This window comes from Chionomys nivalis, chromosome 9 (genome assembly GCF_950005125.1).
Source record: "Chionomys nivalis chromosome 9, mChiNiv1.1, whole genome shotgun sequence".
Classification (NCBI taxonomy): domain Eukaryota; kingdom Metazoa; phylum Chordata; class Mammalia; order Rodentia; family Cricetidae; genus Chionomys; species Chionomys nivalis.
Genome location: NC_080094.1, coordinates 15,694,791 through 15,720,740, shown reverse-complemented (window position 1 = coordinate 15,720,740; position 25,950 = coordinate 15,694,791). Strand labels below are relative to the sequence as shown.

Below are 25,950 nucleotides of genomic sequence, written 5' to 3'. Positions count from 1 at the left end.
TATCCCCTGCCTTCCCTCCCCTGCATGAAAAATCCCATCCCGATCCCCTGCAGGAAGCAGGCCTGCCCTGTGCAACCTGCCAGCCAGCCAGCAGTGCTGCCCCAGCCCAGAGACAAGTGCCTATGTGTAAGCAAGAAGCCCCTAGAATACCAACGAGCTGGGAGGTCCCCTATGCCAGGAATCCCCCACAAGGGCCATTTGTTTGGTGTCCTGGGAAAGCCGTACAGCAACTGAGTCCTCACAGAGGTAGCCAGCATAGATCTGGGAGAAGGTGACCACACTGAGGCTGGCCAGACTCGGTTACCAACACATGGTGAGGCCTGATGATTATACCTGCTATGTGTAGCGTGAATCGCGGGCCCAGAGGCAACACTCTGTCACACACGGAGGCATAAGAAAAATGGGAAATCAGACAGGTTCTGTCTAGGACAGAGTTGAACATCTCACACACAGAATCCTATTGATTACTCTGAGTAGACCAGCGCAAGCCTGCTAGTCCCACTTTGCTGTAATTGAACTGAAGCTCAAAGGACGTCAACAACCTGACTGTAACATAAATCCAATGCACGGGTAAGCCCACACTAGCCTCTCATCAAGGCCAGCTCATGAGAACAAGGTTTTAGGGGAGAGCCTAATGTTCCGTTCTATAGGATTTAATGCAATCCAAAATACACCATGTTTAGACACCGCAACAGTGGTTACTTCAGGTTATAAGGAGAGGTAGCACCTGGGCAGGGCTTTACAGATCTTTAAGACCCTGATCCGGGGCCAGCGAGATGGCTCAGTGAGTAAAGGCGATTACCACCAAGACAGAAGACCAGAGTTTGGTTCCCTAGAACCCATTTGGGAGAAGGAGAGGAATGACTCACACAAATTGTCCTCTAACTTCCACACATACACATTACACACACACAACTAAACAATTAAATAGAATCTGTTTTTACTTTTAAAACAGCTGTGCTTTTCTGTTCCCCAGCCTTAGCATGAGGTTTATGGGAAGGTCGCTTTAGACAGTCCACCAAGGACAGTTGACTCATTTGCTCTTCTTCCTCCTTTTTGCCTCCTCCCTTCCCCCTGTTCCTTCTCTATCTCTTCCTCCGCATACACCTCCATCTTCCAGGACAAGACCTCACTGTACAGCCCAAGTTTGTCTCACACTCTCAGTCGCCCAGCCTCATGCTCCCAAAGGCTGGGATTACAGGCATGTACCATCGCGCCAGAACCGGTTTACTGCTGTGTATACCACCACCAACGGACAGATCCGAAAACCATCGGCCTCTGGCCAGCTTCCCACTTTACAAAATTGTATTGAATTACAACCAAGTTCCTTTGTTTACACTTTTTTCCTGTGGCTACTAATCTGACCCTTTATGGGAAATTTTTGCTGAGTCCTGAGACACTCTGTTCACAGAACACAAAGCTTGACAAATCTGTCTTTCTAGTTGCATTCTCCCTAGATAAACTTGCAAATGAGTTTGCAGACTTTAAGGACACATCAAGTGACATGAAAGAGGAAAAACGTTGGATTCATTAGATAATTTCCAAGTTAGAGATGGGGGAGATGACTCAGTCGATAAAGTGCTGGCCATGCGAGCACAAAGACCCAACTTTGAGCCCAGAATGCACACTACAATGCTGGGCCAAGTAGATGCCTTCGTTAGGAAATTGCCCGCCATACAAGCACAAGGACCCTGAATTTGAATCCTCAAAACCTACATACTAGCCAGACATGGCAGTCCATGTACATCATTGTTGGGACAGCAGAGACAGGTCACTACAGCTCTTGGACCAGCCAGCCTAGCCAAATGGTGAGCTCCTGGATCCATGAGAAACCCTGCCTCAGAAATTAACATGGAGGGAAACTGAGGAAGACTCCTGACATCTACCTCTGGCCACACTTACATGCATGCATGCACACATGCATGCACGCATGCACACACACACATAAATGCAATTACACATTCACACGGGCACACATGTGCTGCATAAACACAAAGACAACACACAAAAGAACTGTAAGTTAGCTTCTAAAAGCACACGGGCCACTGAGAAGATTACCAGGGAAGTCAGAGAGAGAATTAAGACCAAAGAGAATGACAGGTATTTCAGAAATCACCCACTGTGGCTCCGTGCACGATTACTAAGATTGAACCCAAGTCTTCTGGATGCTTTTGCAAAACTGCTCCACAGGCAGCACAAACCAAATGTTCATGGTGTCAGGACACTATGCCAAGCTTCCACACTCCCTACACCATGCCCAGAGATCTTCAACCCTGCGTGCAACCAAAAGCTGGCTGCTCCTGATAAAAAGCACCTTTACCCCATTTTTCCTGCAAAAAGGCAACTCATTTTTTGCTCTGATGGACACAAAATCCCCTCAGGAGCCTGCCCCTTGCCAACTGCCATGTGGCACTGCCCACTCCCATCTGGGCGGCTGGCACAGACCCCAGCAAGCTGAGCAGGAGGCCCCAGGAGGGTCCTCAGATCATGGCTCCATCACAATGACCTACTTGGGATTAGAACAACATTTTAAAGTGTAACTATGCTTTATGGGTCATAAATATTGCACAGATGTTTCTTATTTACACAGACGTGGTAGGTTATTACGGCCACATTACCATGCTAATATGGTGACTCCTACTTGGGTGACTAGAGTGGAGCAAGCTGGGAGATATAATTAAATAACCATGCTACACAAGGGGTGGGGGCGGGGTTGATAAAACCAGACAAAACAGAAACACACACTGAGACTTTTAGTTTCGCTGCATAAATGACACTTGGTGTCACAAGTTGAAACTTTCATAAGACATCATTTGTGGGCATGAGAGGGCAATGACTTAGCTAATGGTGATAATGTCAACAGCTGACATTGGACATTGGACACATGTTATATGATTCATATAGGTATCGACTCTCCTAATCCCATATAAGTTTTATGAGGTGGCTCTTGTCATTCGATCCTTTGGGCATATAAGAAAATCAAGGCATGAGCCAGAAATCTATAGGTGACAGAGCCAACACCTGACTCCAGATCACCTGTTCTCTTCCTAACCATTATCCATGAGCAGAAGACTTCGAGCAGCCCTGGGCATCTGCGGAAGTGAAAGGTGTTTTGAGCTCTCCCAGCCTGGGTCACTGAAGTGCGCATCAAGCAATGCCCCAGAGCAACCTCAGCCATCCCTGGAAAGCATGACCTTGCCTCTCTGCATGGGCAGATGGGCATGGGCAGTCTCCATGGTTCCTCACTCCAGAAGCAGCGAGGATATGTGTCTTGGGATTCTAGACTGGCACTGCCATGTTCTACCCTCCTCCCCTCCCACCACTGGAGGTTAGTCTATACGGTTCCCATCTCACCAAAGGGCTTAGCTTTCTATGATGGCCACTGGACACCAGCTGAGTCCAGGCAGCAATACTTCCCCTTCCTTAAGCACAGCCAAGTGTTGGGGCTGCTAGAAACATCCCTGACTAGAGACAAATGCACTATGTCCGCCCCGCCCAATACCACCACTAAGGCAAACCCTTGAAGCAGCAACTTAAATCTGTCATCTCTGCATGGTGACAGTCAGGCACTTCCCAGACAGCGATCAAAAAAGGAATTGTATTTGTCTATTTTATTTTCAAGTGGGATAAGCAAGCCAGTAAGGAAAGAAAGGTATTGAGGGAAGAGATGCTACTAACCAAAGAACATCACAAGAAATTGGGAACGGCAAACAAAGGAGAAATATCTGGACAGAGGTGACGAAGGCTGAGAAGGGCAGTCTGAAGATAAGGCTCTGCGGAGATGGGTCTAGTGCTCCTGCTCCACGGAGGGCTTGGGTTTGGCTCCCAGTGCCCAAGATAAGTAGCTCACACCCTCCTGTAACTGGTTCCGGTGGCCCTGACACCCTCTTCTGGCCTCTGTGGGTACCTGCACACATGGCATATAATCACACAGACAACAGACAGACAGACCGACCACATACACATACATACATACACACACATACATACATACAAATAAAAGTAATACTATATCTAAAATGAAGACCAGACAGAACACAGAGTGAAAGCCCTGAGGTAGTCACAGGCTGTCCTGAGAGAGAAAGATGCCCACTGGTGTAAGGGCAGGGCCTAGCCACCCTTCTTAGGGCAGACTACTGTCACTTTAACCTTTGCAGGACGCTTGGTTTTCACTGTAGATCTCAGTTACACCATCCAACATGAAAGCAGCCACAGATGATGCAGAAGCAAATGGCAGTGAGCTGTAATGCTCCCATGTGTGTTTTTTTTTAGCAGACATTGATATTCAAAGTTCATATAATCTCCATAACCCCTGAAGATAGAAACACTATTCTTCATTCCCATGTAATACAGAAGCAGACAACAAGCCAGACAGGGCCCCTGGGATGCAGTCTGCTCTCCCCTGGGTTGAGCCCAATCAAATGAGTGAATGGCAGAAGTGGGGTGGGGGACATTACCAGGAACTAGATCTAACAGGCAGAAGGCCGTAGTTGGGGCCGAGACCTTTGTATTGGAGTGCAGAGCAGAACGAGTTGAAACAGAGGAGGAATCTGGTCGGATTTATGCTTTCAAAAATCTTTTGGCAGTGGCATGGCAGTTCTGACGCTGTCATCAGCTTCCTTCAAATGTGTCAACAGGGAGCAGGACAGTGCCCCCTTGATTAAGGAGTCTGGAGCGAGCCACCCCCGTCACAAGCTCTATGGCTCTGCTGATTTCTCTGCCTTTGACTCGCTGAAGGTTTTCATGTTTCCCCCGTGTTGCTTCTCCAGCCCTGATTTTAAGATTTCGCACTTCCCACCATCGCTAAACTTGGCCTTGGGAGAATGAAGTTGGAAGATACGTTTCCAGCATTTCATGTGTGTCCTTTCATTTCGCTTCCCTCACAACTGAAGGGTCTGAGCAGTAACCAATTCCAGCTACGCAGTCAACACTTTCCGTGCATCGGGCAGCCTCCATCTTTGCCCCGCACGATCACCACGCGTACCTGCATTTTCATATTTCCATTTCCCCCTCATTTCTATCGTCTAAGAGAAAACTGAAAGAATTCCAATCACAGCTGTGCAGACAAAGGTGGTAGGAGAGGAAAAAAAAAACTGGCCTTGTAGTTGGCAGGCGGCTGAGTACAATGGCTTCAATTGGTTTTGCAAAGTCCAAATTCAGTGCTGTGGGGGAGACGTGAATGAATAATGGCGAAAAGCACAGCTCTCGCCAATCCTGCCCCAGATGAGAGAAAGGAGACTCAGCTCTTAGCTAAGCCCTCCCCACTTTGTCTCCAGTCCCCTGAATTCCAACATCCACCCTGGAACCTAGGCTGACCTTTGTACCTGCTTATGCTACACCTTAATATCTTGATATTCAGCCTAGACTGTTGGTCCAGCCCCACTTAACCCCCTCCCTAGCAGACCAGAAGATGCCACCATGTCAGTGAACCTAACAAAACCTTCACTCTCAGTGCCTGTAGACATCTTTAGAATCCAACCGTTTTGAACCCTTGTGAGACTGGCATAGATTCAAGCTTGTTTCCGAACCTCGAGTCCTTTCTCTGTTCTGAGAAATAGCAACTACTTCTGGGATAGAGTGATACTAAGAGAAAGTCACGCATTTCAAGGCCTTTGTGCGATACCTAAGTAACTTCAGAAAGTATATCAGGATCTTCTGCTCCCCTCCTTCAGTCTTCCCATTAAACTTCAACTTTTCTTGTACCTAAAGACACAAGACCTTTGGTAGCCAGGGTCTAAAGTATGCTACGGGGGGTCTGGAAATGTGAGTCTACGGAGCGAAGGTTCCAGGAAGATCCCAATGATTAATTACCCCACATCACTCATAATATGTTTATTATCCTTCCCTTCAGCGTGGGATGTACTAAGAGCTAGCCTCTAACAAGTGGACATGGTCAGAGGGATGCATTTTCTGTTACTTCTGGGTGGGAATTTTAAAGTCAGGCGCTAGGTTGGAGAGATCCCTGTGGCAAGGAACTGAAGGCGTCTTCTAGCTAACAACCCCAAGGAGTCAAGGGTCTCAAGCCAGAAGCCTGCCAAAGAAATTGGTGTAGCCATCAACACCCTGAACACAAAACCAGGTCCTTCACCAGTGCATCAGATGCACTCATAGCACAGGCTGACACCTTGAACAAAGCAAAAGATCCAGGTAAATTATTCTCAGATCACTGGCTCCCAGGATTGGGAGATGATAAATGAGTATTAAGTGAATGATTTGGTAGACTTTGCTATGCAGGGATAGCTAATGAATACAGAGTTGAAACTGTCATTTCAATTTCGATTTCCCAAATCATCCGATCTAGAAGTCATGATGTCAACTGTCTACACACCTCTTACTTCACTGCCTTAAGAGTGCACACATTTAGAAGGCTGGGGAGGCAGTTCAGCTGACAAGAGGCCTTGTCTGGCATCCATAAAGCCTTCAATCCCTAGCACCACAGAAAACGGTGTGGCAGCTCACATCTATAATCTCAGCAGTCAGGAATGCAGGCAGATGTTCCAGAAGTTCAAGATCATTCTCAGTTATATAGGAAGTTGAAGGTCTACATGAGACCTTGCAAAAGAGAGAGAGATTGTTTGCTGTGTATGATGAGGCGGTTGTACATATCAACCTACAGCACACACAAGACCTGCCCAAGATCAAGCCAGTCGAACGCCCAGCATAGGCAGAAGCTCATGATCTCCCTCCCCTAGCTGAGAAGCTATTAGAGACCTATGGCTGCTGGGAGAGGAGGGGATACAGCTACTTGAAGGATGCCCATGCTCCAGCAGATGGTCCTACATCCCTACCACCCACACCATACAGGTAGCACTGAGTGTATTTGCTGGATTAGAAAAAGGGAGGGAGAGAGAGACAGAGAGATAAACAAAGACAGGGACAGACAGGGAGACAGAGGGGCAGAGAGAATGTGAAGTTGGGAGGGAAAGATAGTTTGGGAGATGAGAGAAATCAGAGAGGGGATGGAGAATGGATTTGATCAAAACACATTATATGCATGTATAAAATTCTCAATAAAATTTTTGCACATTTGAAATATATTGGAGGCTGATTTTATAAAAAAAAAAAAAACTCTACGTTAAGCTAATCTGTAGCCCTTTCTTGTTAAACACATCGCCTGCTAAGTCTCTCCCTTTGATGCAAATGACAAAGAGAAACATCATACTGATTCAGACATCTCTAAGTTGGGAGGCAGAGGTCATGGCAGAACCTGGCCTGGTTTGCACCACAACCAGGCTGCAGTTAAGAAGTTCCACACCACGACTTCCCCAGACCATTTGAATCGCGGTGACATACAGAGACAGAACGTGTCCTCTCACAGTCACCACCTCACTGTTAGCTGTCCAAACGTCAGGGATTGCTTATATGCATTTCCCATGGGGAATAAAGATTCTTTTGAACTAAGACCCTAGGCTGCAAACTTGCTCCTCGATGAGTTAGTTCAAGTTAAATTTTTAAAAGTCAGAAGAAGGAGAGAGGGAGCTTTGTTGTCCAAGGAAACAGATACAGCCAAGCCCAGTGAGCATGGCCATGTGCTGGATGCCATCCAGATTCCCTGCTCTCTTCCTTTGACTTACAATCCTTTGTGCACCGTCCCCTCTTGCTCCTTGCTCAGCTACTATGCCTCCATTCAAGCTACTCCCATGAAAACTTGACTCTACGACAATAGAACTATCCAGAAAGATGTAGCTTATCCTTTAAATCACTTATGCCTCCAAACACTTGGATCTAAGGTCTTACGTCTGAAGACATCATGCCAAACACCAGACAATCTGGCTAGGAAAGCCACTAAAAAGGATCTACATGCTTTGCTGCCCCCCATGACATAAGGGGGCCACAGTGGGCACCCCAGGAACAGGGTCTGAACAGCAGGTTCAGAGTCTTCCCAACCCTCATCTCCCATAGGGCCTTGGGTTTGTCCTGTCACCGAAGACTCGCCAGCCATTGAGAAGAGCAAGGGTCTGCATGGGATGAAGTGCCTGAAAGTGGAGCATTACAAAAGAGAACCATGGGAGTCTGACAAAATAATCTAGTCACCTCTTATAAGTCAAGCTTAGGAAACATGAGTTAGTGTATTAAAAGCTCACACCCGTTTTCTCCCCTGGCACCAAGGTCATGACTGCCAGGATCTCGGCAAAGCAATAAGGTGTGGTCTCAGGGGCACCCCTGCCCTCAGAGCCAGCAGCTCAGACCATCAAGTTTATTGTAACTTCACTACTGTGTCTTTCGGTTTTCCCTCCTCCTCTCTGACAGCCAGGCTGTTGCTCCTTCTATTTACTTCCCCAGAAAACCCGCTTCCCTGAAACAGCACACTGCCCCTCCTTTTAAACCCTCTGAGCTCAGGGGTTCAGATAAAAATGTGTTAAAAGTTTTCATAAAACTTTAGCCACTGGAGAAGAGTCTAGGGCAGAAAAGACAAGAGGTCTCCTTGTGTGCTCAGCATCACTTTGGTCACTTCCTAGGTTCTGCATGGTGCAAGAGAAGGCAAGCCTCCTAAACAGCAGGTCCCAGTTAGGACCAAGCCTGGTAGCTACCAATTCAGGCACATATCTGTGCGTCAACAGACAGCAGTGAGACCTGACCATACCTGTGTATCAACAGACAGCAGTGAGACACGGTCATGTGTGTACACCAGAGGAAATTCACACTTAGCATGATCATAATTTTTACACTATCTTTACATTATGCTCACAATCATCCAATGAGATAAGCACAAGTATCCTCATTTTCTAATGATGGAATGAAGAGCTCAGAAAAAAAGGATAAATTATTTTTCCCCAGGACATGCAGAGAGAAAGGAGGATGATAAGAATTCCAGTCCAGATGGGGATTAAAACATCTCCAGGGATTGTGGGGGTCTAACAAGTTTTCCTAACAAAGAAGAGTGAACTCAGATCTGTGCACGACATTGAGATTTATCATATAACTTACGTACCAGTTCTCTATAAGACAATATGACAACCATAGCTACTACCCCATGCCAACTATTGAATACTTCATCCAAAACCTCACAAGTCCCCTGCCAGCTGATAGAATCGCTGACAGACACGTGGTAAACCAAGGCTCAGAAAGGCAGAGTAACTTGCCGGAGATCATACGGACTTAGTTCTGCTCTCTCTGGCTCCACTGTCATTTCCTTTCCAACATGCTGGGTGACCTCAGATAAAATATATTTAAGGTCAAACTATTCCTTTACGATGCACTCGATCTTTACAATCCAGAAGACTCTTTTGAATCTTGCACAACGTTGAAATGAAAAGGACACTGGCCTGCAAGTGAATGTAAGCTAGGCTGAAGCCCAGGTATGGCCAGTGAACAGTCGTCTGGGAGAGTAGTCCGTTTAACCTCTGGAATGCTGGGTACACTTCCATAGAGTGGCAAAGGCTCAGAGGGATTCCCTGGAGACTAAGTGGGACACTGGGTGACACAGACACATTGTGCCATGGTTTCTGGTATATGCTGGGATACTTGAGGCATTCTTTCTATAAATCAATTATCATTTCATTTTTTTTCAAAAAATGGAAACACTGCTGAGGATGTTTTATTGGTGGCTGTAAGTTAAATCGACTATTACTATAAAAGACAGAACACATGGTCTTCAATTTAAGCCTGAAATCATGACTTATTCACCACAGTAAGCTCACACTATGTATAGAAATTGTGGACAGAACAAGAAATCAACAGTCGATAGGACAAAAGTCCAACCCTCTTGGTGCATGAATTCTAGTAGAAATAATTACAAAAACCAACACCAAAATACATAATCCAATTATTTCCAAAGTGCTGTGACTGAAGACAGCAAAGCTCCCTGGATCAACTGACTTGAGAGTATGACTCACCTACATACCAAGCGGCACCTGAATGGCCACAGGGTCCTCATGGTGGATGACATATGTATCTTTGCTTTCTAGGCCAGCAGCTTTCACACTTCCGTATCATCAAAGTCATTTTGAAGAGGGGAAGTCATTGAAACACAAGTTGCTGAACTCTAGCCTACAGACTTTAATTCAATAATTCTGAGGTGCATCCCAAAAGTCCAAATCTCTGGACAGTCCCCATGCAAAGGTGACGCTGCTCTCTAGGGACTACACATGGAGGAAGACTTCCATTGAGAAACACTACCATGCCAAGAAAGCCTCAGTGAGACTGGAAAGGGACAGGACAAAGAACCCAGCCAACTCCTCTTGCCAGACAAGCTCCTATCAGCTTTCCCACCCCTTCTAAGAACAAAGGAACCATATCAGACCTCCGTACTGAACCAGACAGTCAAGGAGCCAGTCACTCATGCAGCCTCCTGGACCTCAGGGCTCCACTAGACCAGCTCCTTGCTGGCCCATTACAGGTTAAAGCTGACGATGGTGCCCCAGTGCTCCGAGGCCCCCAGGTACCTCAGCATCCCTGGTAGCATCCCATAACCTCAACCTTACCCCCATGAATCACCTCTTTGACAGTGTCTTCAGACACTGATATTAAAATTTGTTTTCCTTTAGTAGCAAATTTTTCAGAAATGAACAGAAAGCTATTCTAAGTGCAAGTCAAATGCCTGATAATCATTTTTACTCACAGAAATATGACTTTCAAATGCAATTTTCAGATATTACATAGCATGTGCTTGGGTGGTCATTCTAAACAGAGTTGGAGGCTTTCAAACAGGCCTTAGAGTAGCTGGCTCACCATGTATACTCAAAATTGCTGATTTTTATAGACAATTAAGGTCTCATACCTGGGGAAATACCTCCGTCCTAGACAAATGGTGCAGTGATTTGAACAAGCATGGCTCCCATAGGCTCATATATTTAAATGTTTGGTCCTCAGTGGGACTGTTTGGCAAGGAAGAGGAGGTGTGGCCTTGAGGAGGTGTGTCACTGAGGGTGGGCTTTGAGGTTTCAAAAGTCCATGCCATTCCTGGGTAACTCTCTCCACTTTCAACTTGTGGCTATGATACAAGCTCTCGGCTACTGCTACAGCCTCCTGCCTGCTTGCCTGCTGGCCTCTCTCTTCCACAATGGCCATGGACTCGCCATTCAAAACTGCGAGCCCCAGATGGAAATGCTTTAGTATAAGTTTTGTCACAGGAAATGAACAGTAACCAAGACAAATGAAAACAACTGGCCAACCTAGTTCTTCTTGTGCTTTCTTGGGGAACAGAGCTCTGCTGAGTTTCCAGAATCCATAAAACCACCAAGAATGGACAGAAATGTCTGCATGCTTTCCATGAGCCTGGCCCTCCCCTGAGCACTCTGCATGTGTCGCCTCAGGGATCTGTCACCACCACCACTGACAGCTCATCACCATTAGCCTCATTTCACAGATGACCAGAGGGACGCATTCTGAGGGCTCAAAGTGTTCAAGGTCATAGTGTATGAGACAACCGTGTAGCCCAAAGTCAGAGCTCTGAGCTGAGCCTACTCCTTACACACCTAGAACAGAAGCGCCATCTGCATCTGACCCAATTCCACAAGGAAAGACTCGTCCTGGAACCAAAAGGCATATTAGTGATGATGTTTTAACCCTGTGGTTACAGGGCTGAAACTGAGAAAGGATCCTGTCCTTTATTGCTAGTCTCACTGTGAAAGAGTCAACAAGGTAGAGAAGAGATTGGGCATCTTTAGAAAGTCAAAGATGAAATTCTGTGGGACCCCTCTTCTCAGAATTAGAGACTTTTACAGAAAAAATGAAGCCACAACATTCAACAGTAGACACATCCGTGAACTCAAAAGCAAACCCACCTGATGGTGTGAGCATCAACTTTGCTCTCGGTGAATTGTAAGAGCAATCTCCTGTTCAAGAAAAAAATATTTTTCTCTAGACTGTCGGATTTTCTGGAGACACAGAGAGGCAAAGGGCATAGCCTGAGATTTGGGGGCACACCTGCCCTGAGCCGCAAGGCTTCTCACACAAACAGCATCCGCTCCCCCATACTTCTTGTTGACACAAGAACAGCCTAGCATCCGGTACAGTACCACTCAGGTTAGGAACTCAAACTCCTGCATGAATGAATTCACAGCCAAACCCTTGAATCTTCACAAAATCAAATTTATTATGTAATATATGGGAATACCATGTCTTCCTGGTGGGATTATAAAATGTAAATGACATCCTAAAATTCTTCCCAAAAATATTCCCGTGGAAGTTTCCAAAGGCAGGCTTTCCATCCAGGCTTAGTATTAATGACTATGCTCTTCAATTTGGATCATAAATGTACCCACATCCTAAGACTGTTAAGGAGACGGGGTGAGTGACAATTAGTGCAGCCCTTGACAACTGCCTGGCTCATCTGAAGCACCTGAAGGATGCAAGAGTGTCGCCGCTTCCTATTTGGCAGTCATGTCCCCTCATGCATTTATTCCCAGGAGGTTCGCTTTGAATCCTTCCAGCTCTGAGACACACCCCAGTGCACCTGTGTTTTTCATAACTTTTGCGTTGGGTCCCTATTATTATCCCTCTCTCATCCATCATTCCACCAAACAGTCTGGCATCTTGTGTTTTCTACTTTCCATTCCGACAGCAGCCAACTGCTCTTCTCTTCTGTATACTTTGCGTGGTTGGAAACCGTCCTTCCAAGAGACTCTGCGCCCCTCCTGTCACATGCTAATGTCGCCTGTTCTGACGGAGCTGCAGCTACAAATGAGCAATCCTGGAAACATTCTGTTCCATGTCCTGGTCCTAGAGATTCCATAACTCGTTCTCTTTCAGGGAAAAATGGATGGTAACAAAGAACTAAATGGTTCAATAGAAAAAAAGATAGTTTTTGAAATATACTTCCATCAAAGACTTTAAGTGATTCTATTTTCATGACAAAGTTTTTTCTAAGTACATGGAATTCGAGGGGTTCGGGTGATGCCTCTGCAGTTAAGAGAACTGCTGATCATCCAGAGGACCTGGGCTGGGTTCCAGCACCCACATGGAGGCTCCCAACCATTTGAGGCTCTAGTTTCAGGGGAGTCAACAGCCTCTTTTCATCTTTATGGCACAGCACAAAAGGGGTGCACAGACATACATACAAGCAGAAATATTCACACACAGAGAAAATAAAATTTTAAAGGAAATTTAAACATGGAAGTTAAGCCAGACATAGTAGCTCACATTTTTAATTTCAGCACCTGGGAGGCAGAGGCGGGAGGACTACATGGTGAGTTCTAGGTTTGTCTAAGCTACAAAATGGAATCCTTTCTCCAAAATAAGTCATAAAAACCCAGAAGGGAGCCAGGGTGATGGTTCAATTGTTAAAGTGCTTGCTACACAAGCATAAAGACTGTAGTTCGGATCCTTAGCACCTACCTTAAGAAAATAAATCCAGGTGCAATGGTGTGCATCTGTAACCCCAACATTGAGGGAGTTGTGGTAGAGATGGGCAGATCTCTGGAGCTTCCTGGTCAGTCTAGCCAAATCTCTTCAGTACAGGTTGAAGGAGAGATGCTGGGTCAATAAATAAGGTGGAGAGCGACTTGGGAAGAAATTCAACATTGACCTGTAGCCTACACACACACACACACACACATACACACACATGCATGCATGCATACACTAGCCTCTACATGTGTGTGTCCGAGAATATACACACATACACACACTACCCTCCACATGTGTGTCTACATACACACATATACATACACACATTCACTTACACACACACACACGTATGCACTAGCCTCCACATGTGTGTGTCCAAGAATATACACACACTATCCTCCACATGTGTGTGTCTACATACACACATATACATACACACATGTACTTACACACACACACATGCATGCACTAACCTCCACATGTGTGTGTCAAAATACATACACACACTACCCTCCATATATGTGTGTCCACATACACACATATGCATGCATACATGCATTTGCACACACACAAGAGAGAGAGAGGGAGGGAGAACAAAAAGAAACAAACATAGAAGTCACGAGGTCATTAACAGATGCAAAAGCTGCCCAGTTTTACAGCATCCTCAAACACCAAGGAGACTGAGTCAAAAAGCTTTATTAGGACCCGTATGATCCCAGAGCCAAACACTGTCCCATCTGCTACATCTCAACAGTGATGGCATCTGTTCCACGGAGGTCCCAAGAGAGAAGTGGGTATATAGAGAGGACAGCTGTTGCACCTCATAAGCTCCCCACAGACCACCATGAACTCATACTCAACTGTCTCCATGTACCTACAACAGGCTCTACCTCTCCTGAGCTGATGTGGCAATACTGGAACACACTCCCCCTGCCTCCCGGGAAATCATCATTACAACCCGAAAATGAGGCTTTCTACATAGGAAACAAAATCCAAATCGATTTTTGAAAAGATGACAGGAGAAAACAGTAAATGTATTCTAAACCTTTAACAACTGTCATTACAAACAAATCTTAAAATCCACAGGCGTCAGTTAAGATACATTTTTAATCCTGAGTCAGTGTATATGACTGGGTGTTAGCATGCGCACGTGCATGCAGTGCCTGTGCAGGCCAGAAGAGGGCATCAGATCCTCTGGAATTGGAGTTACAGGAGGTTGTGAACTGCCTGGAGAAGGTTTGGGGGAACCAAAACGGGGTCCCCTGCAAGAGCAGCAAATCCACTTGCCCACCAAGCCATCTCTCCAGCCAGCCACTCCCCAGTATTACCTCTTACGAGGCTAATTTCAGTCTTGAGCTACTATAAAGAAAAGTGTAATTAACACCTATCTTCTTCCCTATCAAAAATTATCAACTTGTTTTTAACAAATCTATTTTGAATACATTTTCCTTTTCAGAAAGAAATAATATTACAGACAAATCCAAAATGCCCTTAGCCAGTATCCTACTTCCATTTCTTCCCCGTTTCTTCTAAGAGGTAAAGCCAGCTATCTGCTTCTAGTACTTGAATTACTGTAACACACTTCAATAATTACTACTTATCTTATTGTTTCACCCCTAAGATAAGCTCTGTTTTCTGCCCACAGGGGAGGATGCGGCCTTTTAGATGCTGAGTTTAGTCCATAAACAAGAAGAGCCTATTGTCTATAATATTGCTTAAGTAAATGCTCAAATTATTGCCATGAAATCACCCAAGATGCTGCTGTAAAAAGACAATGGCATCTGGGTGGTAGTGGCGCACACCTTTAATCCCAGGACTCTGGGGGAGGCAGAGGCAGGTGGATCTCTGGGTGTTTGAAGCCAGCCTGGTCTACAGAGCTAGTTTTAAGACAGTCTGGGCTACACAGAGAAACCCTGTCTCAAAAAGAAAAGAAAAGAAAGAAAGAAGAGAGGGAGGGAGGGAGGGAGGGAGGGAGGGAGGGAGGGAGGGAGGGAGGGAGGGAGGAAAGAAGGAGAAGAAAAGCAATGGTATAGCTAAACACTGGCTGCAGCTACTATATAAGAAAGACTGATTCTGTGTTGATGTCATGCATAGCTATGCACACCAGAAAAGGCCAGACCAAAATAGACTTCACCTCTCCCAGCCTCAGTGGGCACCTTACTTTCAAGAAAATATGCTTTGGAACTTAATAAAGAACTGGTAGAAATTTTGGTAACAAGTACACAGACTTGGTGAAACAGCTCTACAAACACGCCACTGGCATGACAACAACAAAGGGCACACCCTAATACCCAGATGCCCATCAAGAATCGCTGTGCCAAAGCAGGAATCAATGAGATAACCTGTCTAAAGCATGAGAAATGTCATAGGAGAAGCTGAGTCTCATGAAGTTTATCTGCTCTCCTCAATCTAACCACTGGGCCTAGCATGGCTTAAAAAATAAAACGTCTGAGCCTAAAGCAATGAGCCCAAGGCAAAGTTCCTAGACTCTGCTAAGAGAGATAAAGCAAGGACTGGAAGAAAGGATCTTCAAGAAAGCTAAAGCCCTCAAAGAGATGTCTGAGGCTGAAGCCACAAACCCATGGGTCATAAAGATGGGTAAACATCTGGAAAGGTAACCGTGGAAGGAGGCGGTAACCAGGACCCTAGAGCCCCAGAAGGATCAGATGACCAGCATTTCTTCCGGGATAAATGACAGCTGTCAAGGTTTTCCAGGTGAGAGGAAACAAACAGAACTGAGAAACGCATCCGCAATAGCAATATGGAGACTATACACAAGAGGATTGAAATATATGCCAAGTGTTCTTTATACACAGGAAGGTAAAGACAATAACAACAAGAAACTTGAATTCATCTAGTTCTCCTTAAAAATGACTCAGGTTACAGTTTTCAACTAATGAACATTTTAAAATACATGTACAGTTTTTATAGGCAGTGGTGACCATGAAGCTATGGAGTTTGTTCAAATTAGTGGCATTCTACCATCAGAAACGGTGTCTAGGAGGTCAAGTCCAGAAACGCTACTTTGCTACTAGGGATAGATACCTTCTGAGTAGAAAATGTAAAAGTCACATTGGGAAGACTATCAGATGCACACACACACATACATGCATGTGTGCACACACATACGCACACATATGTATACATATACATGTGTGTCATATATATTTATGTATGCATATACGTATATGTATATATGACTTGTGTTTGGAGCAAAGAGTAGTTCCATACGTAGATGCAGTTAAGGGTTTTTGCACTGCTAAGCTGTGCATCTCAAGAGTTAAAAGCTCTCCATTCCCTCACCTCTAGTAGGTTCCATAGTTCCCGAGTAAACCTAATTAAAGCAGCCTCAAGACAACGCAATGAAAGCTCCAGAGAGCTGGCCCCTGCTTTGTTCCACACAATTTTGTTTAGGGAACGATAACCATCCTGAAGCAGAGCCAGCTGAGATGTGGGGCGACAGCTGGCAACATGCCTAACTTCTCGAGGGCTCGAAGCTTCAGGAAGATAACTGGTCACCCTTCCCACCCCCACCCCACTCTGGTGTGAGACAAGTCTAATCTTGGCCTGGTGTCTTCCCCCACACAACCACTCACACATTCCCTGTCACAAGAGGTAAAATTAAAGAGATGATAAACACACATCAAACAGAAGAAAGGTAGACGGAACAAGTTAACAGCTAAGGCAGTCAGAGCTCAACAAAATGGGGAAAGGATTAGACATGAAATGGCTCAACATTGATACGGCAGAGCAGGGCAGCACCCTTGACGAAGGTGTGGCAGGGACAGTTGTACAGGCTTCGTGTAACCGCATGCCACATCCTTAACCTAGACATCATAGAAGCCATAAGAGAAGGAGCATCTCTACCTTCTACAGCCAGAGTTAGAAGGGATGAAGAAAACAGGAAAGCAACAAGAAATTGCTCTAAAATTCCAGCATCCCAAAGGGAAGGCTAGCCAAGCAACTCCTGAGACACAAATCTCAAGGCAGCTGAGAACACGCCTTATCTGGAGTCATTTCCTGCTCTCCAGCTTGAAGATAACAAGTGACACCTGCCAGTCTCCATAACAACATGAGCCAATTCCTATGCTAAATCTCCAAATAATATCTGTATATGTATATATATATATATATAGGATATATTATAGTATGATGTATAGTAATAACAATTGTAATTATGTTATATGAAATAGTAGTTACTGATATTAATACAATTTTAGTATAGTATAATAATGTCACAATTAATTTTTAGATAATTTAATTAAATATGACTATATAGTTGATAATATATCATTATAAAATAAACATATGTAAGTAAACATATACAGGATAAATGTGAATAGAGAGAGCCTATCATATATATAATATATATACCATATATTATACATAGTACATTCTATTGGCTCTCTGTCTTTGGAGGGACCTGACTAATCCAACTCCTTTGTGCAATTTTCTCTCCTTGAGTGTAGGCTGGACCCAGTTTCTTGCCTCTTTCAAAGGAACGCAGTAAAAGTAACGGGATGTCACTTTCAAAATTAGGTTACAAAAGACTGTAGCTTCCACCTTGCTGAGGCGCTCTCCTGCCCTAGCCTCTTAATCAATCTGCCCAAGCCAGCTGCCGAGCTGTGAGCTGTCCCATGCCGAGAGAGGCCAACATGAGAAGGGCCGGAGTGCAGCCTCTAGCACACGAGAAACCGAGGTTGCCAGGTAGTGGCTCAATCTCACAGCAACCTTCTGAGAAACCCAGGAAGCAGAGCCTCTTCCACGGAAGTTCAATCCCAGAAGCCCTCACTGACACCTCGACTGAATCCACTGAGAGGCTCAGACCAGAGGACGCAGCCATGCACACAGATTCTTGTTGCATAAAGAAATGGAAGACAACAAACCCGGCCTGGTTTGCAGCATCGAATAATACAGTTCCCTCTTAGGGTGAGACTTAAGAGTTTTCCTTCTTTCCTGAAAGTTTTGGCACCCAGTGAACACTGGCAGAGGTCCCCAGCACCAGACTCAAGCATGGAGGGGCTGGTTCCTAGATGCCTAAAGAAAAAAGAAGCTGGGGCATCAATTTCTAGGCTATACTAATTTAAGCACAGAGTGTGACAATGTGACAAACATTTTAATTAGATTAATAAGTTCTCACATTTAAACCAACTTTATAAAATCCAAGAGATAAATGATTGTGGGTATATGTTGTTTAGATGTCTTTCTTCTCGATGCCTGACTTTACCAGATGTCTGTCTGTTTTATCTTGTTCTAGGCTAGAGTTCAAACAAAAATCGCAAATGTGCATCCCATGTTTTGATGTCTTCAGGACTCTTTAAACAACACCCAGAGTCACACTACCGAGAAGTGAACCTGAGACCCAGCCTACCGTCACAAAAAAATAAGGACTGTCAAATATGTCTGCAGATCGTGAGAAAAGATGCGGTCTGGAAAAGATTCCTTGCCCAAACTGTGGTCATGTAAGCAGAAAAGGCCATCGTTATTGTCAGTTGAGGAAGTCAAGACCATCCAACATCAGGTACTTTTTAATTTTTTTTCTGTTTGCTGATATGGGTTTGTTTATGAATTCACTTATTCATCTTTGCTCAGTAATGGAGAGAAAAATGAATGGCACACCTGAGACGAATCCACCACCATCTGCCATGCAAGACCAATGACTCACAAAAACAAGTTCTGTTCTCATGACCATTTTCAGACCCAAGGGAACCAAAGAGGAGGGAGACGGAAGCTGGGCTGTTCTGGGAAACCAGCTTGAAGGATTTTATGAAGCAAGAGCTGAGGATGAGCCCCCTATCCTGCCAGAGGTGAGTTCACAATGGCAAAAAGGCCAAGACTGATTTCAGATCGGCATACGAATCAAGCGTGGTGGATGCAGAAGAGGAAGGTCTACCGCTTGGGCTGTAGAGCCAGACCCTATATCCAAAACCAGGGGTTGGGGATGTAGTTCAGAGAGGGATCACTTGCCTAGCATGTGCAAGGCCCTGGGTTTGATCCCTAGAAGAGAGAGAGAGAGAGAGAGAGAGAGAGAGAGAGAGAGAGAGAGAGAGAGAGAGAGAGAGAGAGAGAGAGACCATTCTTTCAGAGAGTTGATGGAAGCCCCTAAAAAAGACAGGCAGAAAATCAATGTGGAGCTTGCTTTCTCCACTCTGTAGCTGTTTATCTTGGCTGGAAACCCAGGGGCCAAAAAGCACTACACCTGTCCTTATCTGGTGAGTATATACACTTCTGCTAAACGGCCGTATCCTTGGCTCAGTACGGAAAGAAGGTCCTGAATGATTATCCCCCATTGGCCACCCATATCCCACCACCAAACCACAACACCTACAAAGGACCAGCATCCTCATTGTCGGTTGGCAGTGCCAAGCAGTGTTCAAAGAGGCTGCTTCAACCTTCACTACCCTACAATGCATGGAGCCATCTAATCGTTCGGGTTCTTTGCCAAAACTTGATTGCTTTAACTATTTCAACTGTTGCCAAAGCAATGAGTGGGGAGGCAACTAGTTCAGGGATTTGACTCACAGATTAGAGAGGATAAAAGGGACAGCCTTGCAAATAGCCCGTGCAGCAGTGTGTTTTGAAAACTCCTAAGAGGTAAGTCACACCAAGGCCATCATCCCCTTGGGCACCCAGTGTCTTTCCCATTTTACAGATGTGGAAGCAGAGAAATGGCTCCTCAAGGTCACACTACACATTTAGACAAAATGGAAAGCTCCCGGCTTAACGATTTTATTCTACAACATTCTGTCCACTGTAAGTATAATATACTAACATCTTCCGCCAGTTCCTAGAGTTGAACAACCACGGCCACCTCCCAGTGGTCACGTATTTCCACCTTTCCAAAAACTTCTCTCACATCGACTTGCTAGATATCCTTCCCCGCGCCCAACCTGGGCAACCAATGTTCTCTGTCTCCATGGGTTTGCCTTTTTTTGAGCCTCTCATACAATATGAAAGACATCTAGACACTTTAACTTGGCGTACAATTTCTGATATATGTCCTAGCATCTATCTGAAATTGGTTCCCTTTTATTAGTAGCAATACCTGATTCCATGGATTCACCAGTCACATGGGTTACTTTCCATGTGGGGTGACTATGAATAATACCTCCGGTGAGCATGCACGGTCCCATCTTTCTCTGGACATATTTTCATCCTAAAAGTGTGGGAGCGTCATCCTATGGCAGGTGCAGGTTTAACGTTTTAAAGAAAAAGCCAAACTCATCACCAAAATGCTTTTACTGCTTTTCATTCCCTCCAGCACCCAATAAAACAATTTAAGGCGAATGGTCAAGAAGTACAAAGGCCTGTGCACACACTCCACTCATGTGCAGTGGCTGGATGTGCAAGTGAGACACACTGCTTTCAGCACTCTGGTGTGGGAAACATCCAGTCCACAACCCTGCAGGCCTGTGAGCATTTATTAGTGACTCACCGGAGATGGATCCGATGGGGTTCCTGAGCAACCCTCCTGTGTATGCTCATAGGGAAAGCCAAATGACACCACACTGAAAACTGGGGGCAACACAGGCCCTAGCGGTCATTATTTATTACACACATTGCTCCCTTCCATCTCTATGCTCTAGTTATACCAATAGATTTGAGATAGGTCCCCTGCAGGGGGGATCTGTGTCCAGAATCCCACTTGACCCTTTGCATTTTCTTTATGACATGAAACTCTTATCCATAGGCAATAAATAAATTCTACCCTCCTCTCTCTCTCTCTCTCTCTCTCTCTCTCTCTCTCTCTCTCTCTCTCTCTCTCTCTCTCTCGTAAATAAAAGCACTCAGCATGCTCTTGCAAGTTCTATGACCCCTACCTAGTCACCCCGACTCACCTGAACCCAATGCAACAAATCAGAGTTTACTGCTGTCCCTTTCAACTACATCTTATTGTTATTAATCCTTTCAAAGCCCTCCCCCACCCCCTCTTACAGATACCATAAGATGCCCTAACTGCTTTCTCATATTCACACAGCACTGGCTTCTAAACCTGACTCTGTTACGAGTTTGCAAATCTCATAACACCTGTTGAACAGGGCTTGTTTCCATAGCTTTTTTATTATTATTATTATTTGCTTCTTGCAATGCCACAGCCTACTATATGTTTTCTTAGCCTTTGCGTACTTATCAGCTTCACAAACTGTCTTTCCCCCACTGGCCCACCAAGCGCCAGGCACTTTATTTCCAGGGCTGACAGAAGATAAGAACAGAGGCAGGGCAGAGCCTGACCACAAAGGAGGGACGTGTGTGTGAAGGTGATGAGGGGAACAGTGACACAGCCATATACGTTAGCCTAACAACCAGCTGGAGTTTTAAACTGATGCCAATTAAAGGCCAAAACATGCTTAACACTGAACATTTCTTTCACAAACCTTGGGACAACCAAAGTGGCTAGTGTCCTCTGCTGGAAATTTCCATTTGCAATCTCTTTCTGAAAACAGTAGCAGGGAATACGGGAGCCCACCCCCTTTAAAAGAATGAATAAAAGGAAGGAAAACTCAAAAGCATCACGAAAATCCAGCCACCTCCATGTCGAGCTTCATTTAGCTTGGCAGAAGCATCCCAGTCCAACTTGGGCACAAACAGAACCCCACACCAATGCCAAGGGAGAGTAATGGACTCAGCTCCCATTCTGGAAGGAGAACCCACTCTTCCCTTGCTCTTCATGCATCTCCACACTTGGTCCTCACAAGATCCAGCGAGGCAGCTCTAATTACCCATACTTTGCAGATAAGAAGCTGGAGGTTTGAGAAGATAAACAACCTGTCCAATCTGGCACTGCTAGCTCAAAAGGCAGAAGTGGGATTCCAACCAAGGATGTCAGGCGCCAACCCTCACTCTTTCCCCCAGGTCCCATCGCCTCCCAAACACAACCCCCCTTCCCCATGCTGGCTGCTTCGGGACCCTGCCATCTCTTCATCATCATCGATAAATATTTATCAAGGACCACTGCCGACATAGCAATGCTCTTGTTTCCACAGCAACACGCAGTCAGAGAGTCATGGGAGTATCCCGTGCCTGAAAGAATGATGCTGTGATGTCCTCTGATCGTGGCTCTGAAAGGTGACAGTTACACTACCAGGGCGACACCGTCTCAGCTGGCAGTGTGAAGCCTGTGGAAACTGCTTAGAACAAACAAGAAGGAAGTGAAATGGAAGAGAAGGATACAGGCTGTAAGCTGGTCTGCATTTATTTCGTGTTTGCTGTTGTTGGCGGAACAGAATCAAAGCCAGGTTTTCACATTAATTGTTCTTTTACTAGGAAACGAATCAAGCAATCCAGAACAGAAAGTAAAATTCAACTGTACTGAAAAAACGGTTCCCCAGAGGTGTCTGGCAGCAATTATCGAGTTAAATGACTACATTGCTTACAACTGCCACCGTGAGTCAGTCCCCTTTAAGATCTGGGTTTAACTCGCAATACTGATAATAAATAGACTAATTATCCCCTTATCTGTTTACTTAATCATGCCAAATCGGGTTTGCTGTTTCCTGACTATTATTATAATACTTTTTCTTTTACTATCATCCCTCACCAAAAAAATAAAATAATAAAATAGTGGTGGCTCATGAAACATATCAGCGTGAGGAAGGAGTAAATTGCCTTTGATGACAGCTTCCGACTCTGGCTTTTGGACACTGTGACCAACAGTCACAGCAAAACCCATCATCCCTCTGTGTCCTAGATGTAAGCTTACAAATGGAAATTGCTTTCGAGACCGGGGATCTTCAGATCAAAGGAATATGGAGAACACGCTACTGGGTTTTAAAATGCATTATTTACTCAGACTTGCCGAAAGTTGAAAATAAGATGCTTCAAAAGAGACCTAAGTTATAATCATAGCGAATTTGGATTCCAACAATACTACAACGAGGAATAAAACAAGAAGATAAGTCTGTTCTTACAGGTCAACAGTTGCAAAACAACGCATGGAGAATTACAGATGTTCATAAGGAAAACCCGGGAAGAATCTAGTTTAAAACGATCTAGTTAGCATTATCGTAGAGAGAGGATGAGACTTGTATAGAAAAAAGATCCCCATTTCCATAAATGAGCGGGGCTTAGAACGCACCAAGTCACCAAGACAAGCTAATCCCACTCCTTTAAGGAGCCCGGGAACAGCGCAGCCGCTTGCTAAATATATGCTATTGTGGCTTTGCAAAAGCTATGGGCCCAGGTAGAACCAAAGGAAACATATGGCGCCTTCACAGTCAATTTCTTCCCAAACTGTACTCCACGATTGCTTTCCTTCCCCCTGTGTTCCTAACAGCAAACAAAGAAAAGGTGCTTCCTCCTCACACTTCCCTAAATGTTTTAACAAAAGGCTGCTGAATAAACACATTACTCATTTAAAAATTGAACCGAAGTTCTGTCCCTGAGATGAAAGCAGCTCGATTTGCATTTAACAGCTGTGGGCGAGCGCCACCTTGCGGGAGCATGAGGAACGGGCGCCCATTCAGCCCTGGACTGCTTTCTGGAGCCGGTTCTGGGTTTACAGCTGCTAACCCAAAAAAGGTCTGAGACTCGTGGTGGAATGTTTTCGATTCGGTTCCTGCTGCGGGAACGTGAGTACTCGTGCGGTTGGCCAGCCAAGCCTTGGAGAATACTTTAATCAGAATCATAAAATCATACCCGGGTCCTCAGGACTGCCCCAAGCATCCTTCTGCCACCTCCCTAACACAGCACACCTAAGGCAGACCCCAAAGCGAGGGAAAGGAGCTGTGCAGCATCTTCAGAATGGTGCTGCTGCTGCCTCTCTTCTCTCTCTTGTTGTCCTAGTCTCTAAGCATCACACGCCTTAAAAAGAGAGTTTTCCTCAACCAACTTCCCTGGCACGGAAACAATCCGTCCTTTCCCAAACATCCTGTGTCCAGTTTCCATTTTAGCATCGAGCCGGGGAAGAAAGCCTAAGACATTTCCAACGGAGCATCGCTCCGGAAGGTCTTATTTCAAACGTAGCCAGTTTAAAGACCTTCACTTCCAGCAGGTTCTCTGTCTTTCCTTTCTCTTTCTTCCTCCCCTGATTTCTTATGTGAGCACAGCTGTTGCTTAGCAATCCAAAAGGAGCTCTTTCCTAAGTCCGGAGGACTTGCCTCAACCTGCCCCCCAACCCTGCAACAGCAGCTTAATGTGGTCCTTTCGAAACCAAAGGTGCTAAGAAACTTCGAGGTGATTTTGAACTCGGAGGTATGCCTACATCGCCTCCCCACCTCTCCTTCCCTCTTTGGGGGACTCCGGTGTGGAGCCCTACCAGTGGAGTTTTAGTGATTAGATAGACCCTCGGTACTGATCTTCTCAGCTTACCTCACCACTAGGAAGACACCGGAAACACTCTAGGGAACTAGCTGCCTGCCTGTGGGCAAACCAAAACACAGTGTCCTGAAGTTTTCAGAAGCCCATTAGCTCACTGATCAAAGTCACTCGACTTAAAGGACCTTAGTAAGGTAACCCATTACTCTGGATAGCGCCACACGGTGAATGGGGCTTTGCTGTGCGGGTCACTCACAGAAAGACTCCCATGGGAGCCTCCAGCTGCTAAGGACAGGCTAAGGGGAGCAGCGCGTTTAGAACAAGACTGGATGCTCTTCAGTGTCTCTGAGGAGAAAGAAAAAGCCACCGCCCTGGCAGCCTGGGCCTGCTAGGGAACTGTGTTCCCCACTCCAAGAGCGCGAGCAGCCCGAGAAGCTGCCGGGGTGACAGTGCTCCCCGCCGGGAGAGAAGCGGCGCCTCATCCCGCCGCCCCAAAACACTCGAGTGACAGGTTCCGACAAGTGGGAGGCAGCAAGTGGAAATATTCGCAACAACCGCGGAAAGTTACTCCCGCCCGGGGCTGGGGGAGAGAGGCAGGAAAGTAAGGCGACAAGGGGACCAGGGGGAACTGGCGAAGGACCTGGCACGCCTGGACGAAGCAAATGCGTCCGGAGGCTGGGACCGGACTCGGGCCACTCGGCCCCAGCCTCTCCTGCCCGTCGTACCCAACTTTCTCCTCAGAAGCTGCAGGGAAGGGCGCGGGGCCCGAGGGGAGCCGGGCGGTCGCACTCACCTGCGGCGCTCTGCGCTCGGGCGCCGGGCAGCGGCGACCGCTGCAGCCCCAGGAGTAGGAGCCGGAGCAGGCAGAGGGCAAGCGCGCCGAGGCTCCCCATCCGGACGGCGAGCAGCTCAGCCCCTTCCCGCGGGCGCCGGGGCCGGGACTCGAGCGGGCACGGGGTGGCCCCGCATCGCCGGCGCGGCTGCAGGCAGTGCGCGCCGCTGGGCTCCCCGGGCTGGCTCAGCTCTGTCTGCAGGAGCCAGCGCTGCTGCACTCCGAGCCCAGGCGCCGCGCGAACTGAGGCGCGAGGCTGGGCGGGGGCGGGACGCGGGGGCCGGGGGGCGGTGTCCCCCGAGTCCTAACGCCGCCGCCGTCGCCGCCGCCCGCCCGGGCGCTCCGCCTCGGCCGCGCACACACACCCTCGCGCGCACGCCCGCGGCTGCCACTCGCGGACTCCCCCACGCACCCTCTCCCGGGCTGGCCGACTCAGGGCCGTTCGTACAGTCACGCGCATACACACATCCCTCTTGAAACCCACAGGATCCGCGGGGTACTCGCCGCTTTGCCCCCACGCCAGGCCGCCCAGCCAAGCAACGTCTACAGGCTACCCTGCGGGGGCGCAGGTACGA

The 25,950-nt window shown here is 46.4% G+C and overlaps 1 protein-coding gene across 13 annotated transcripts in view; it reads right to left on the bottom strand.

Annotated features, from left to right (window-relative positions):
- Positions 1-25,597, bottom strand: part of Ptprt (protein tyrosine phosphatase receptor type T) — a 1,077,234-nt gene extending 1,051,637 nt beyond the window's left edge. For all 13 annotated transcript variants that reach the window (XM_057780248.1, XM_057780255.1, XM_057780252.1 and 10 more), the window contains exon 1: positions 25,337-25,597. In XM_057780248.1, the coding sequence (XP_057636231.1) occupies positions 25,337-25,436 (100 nt within the window). In that variant the 5' untranslated portion in view covers positions 25,437-25,597. The remainder of the gene's footprint in view (positions 1-25,336) is intronic.
- Positions 25,598-25,950: the final 353 nt, after the last annotated feature.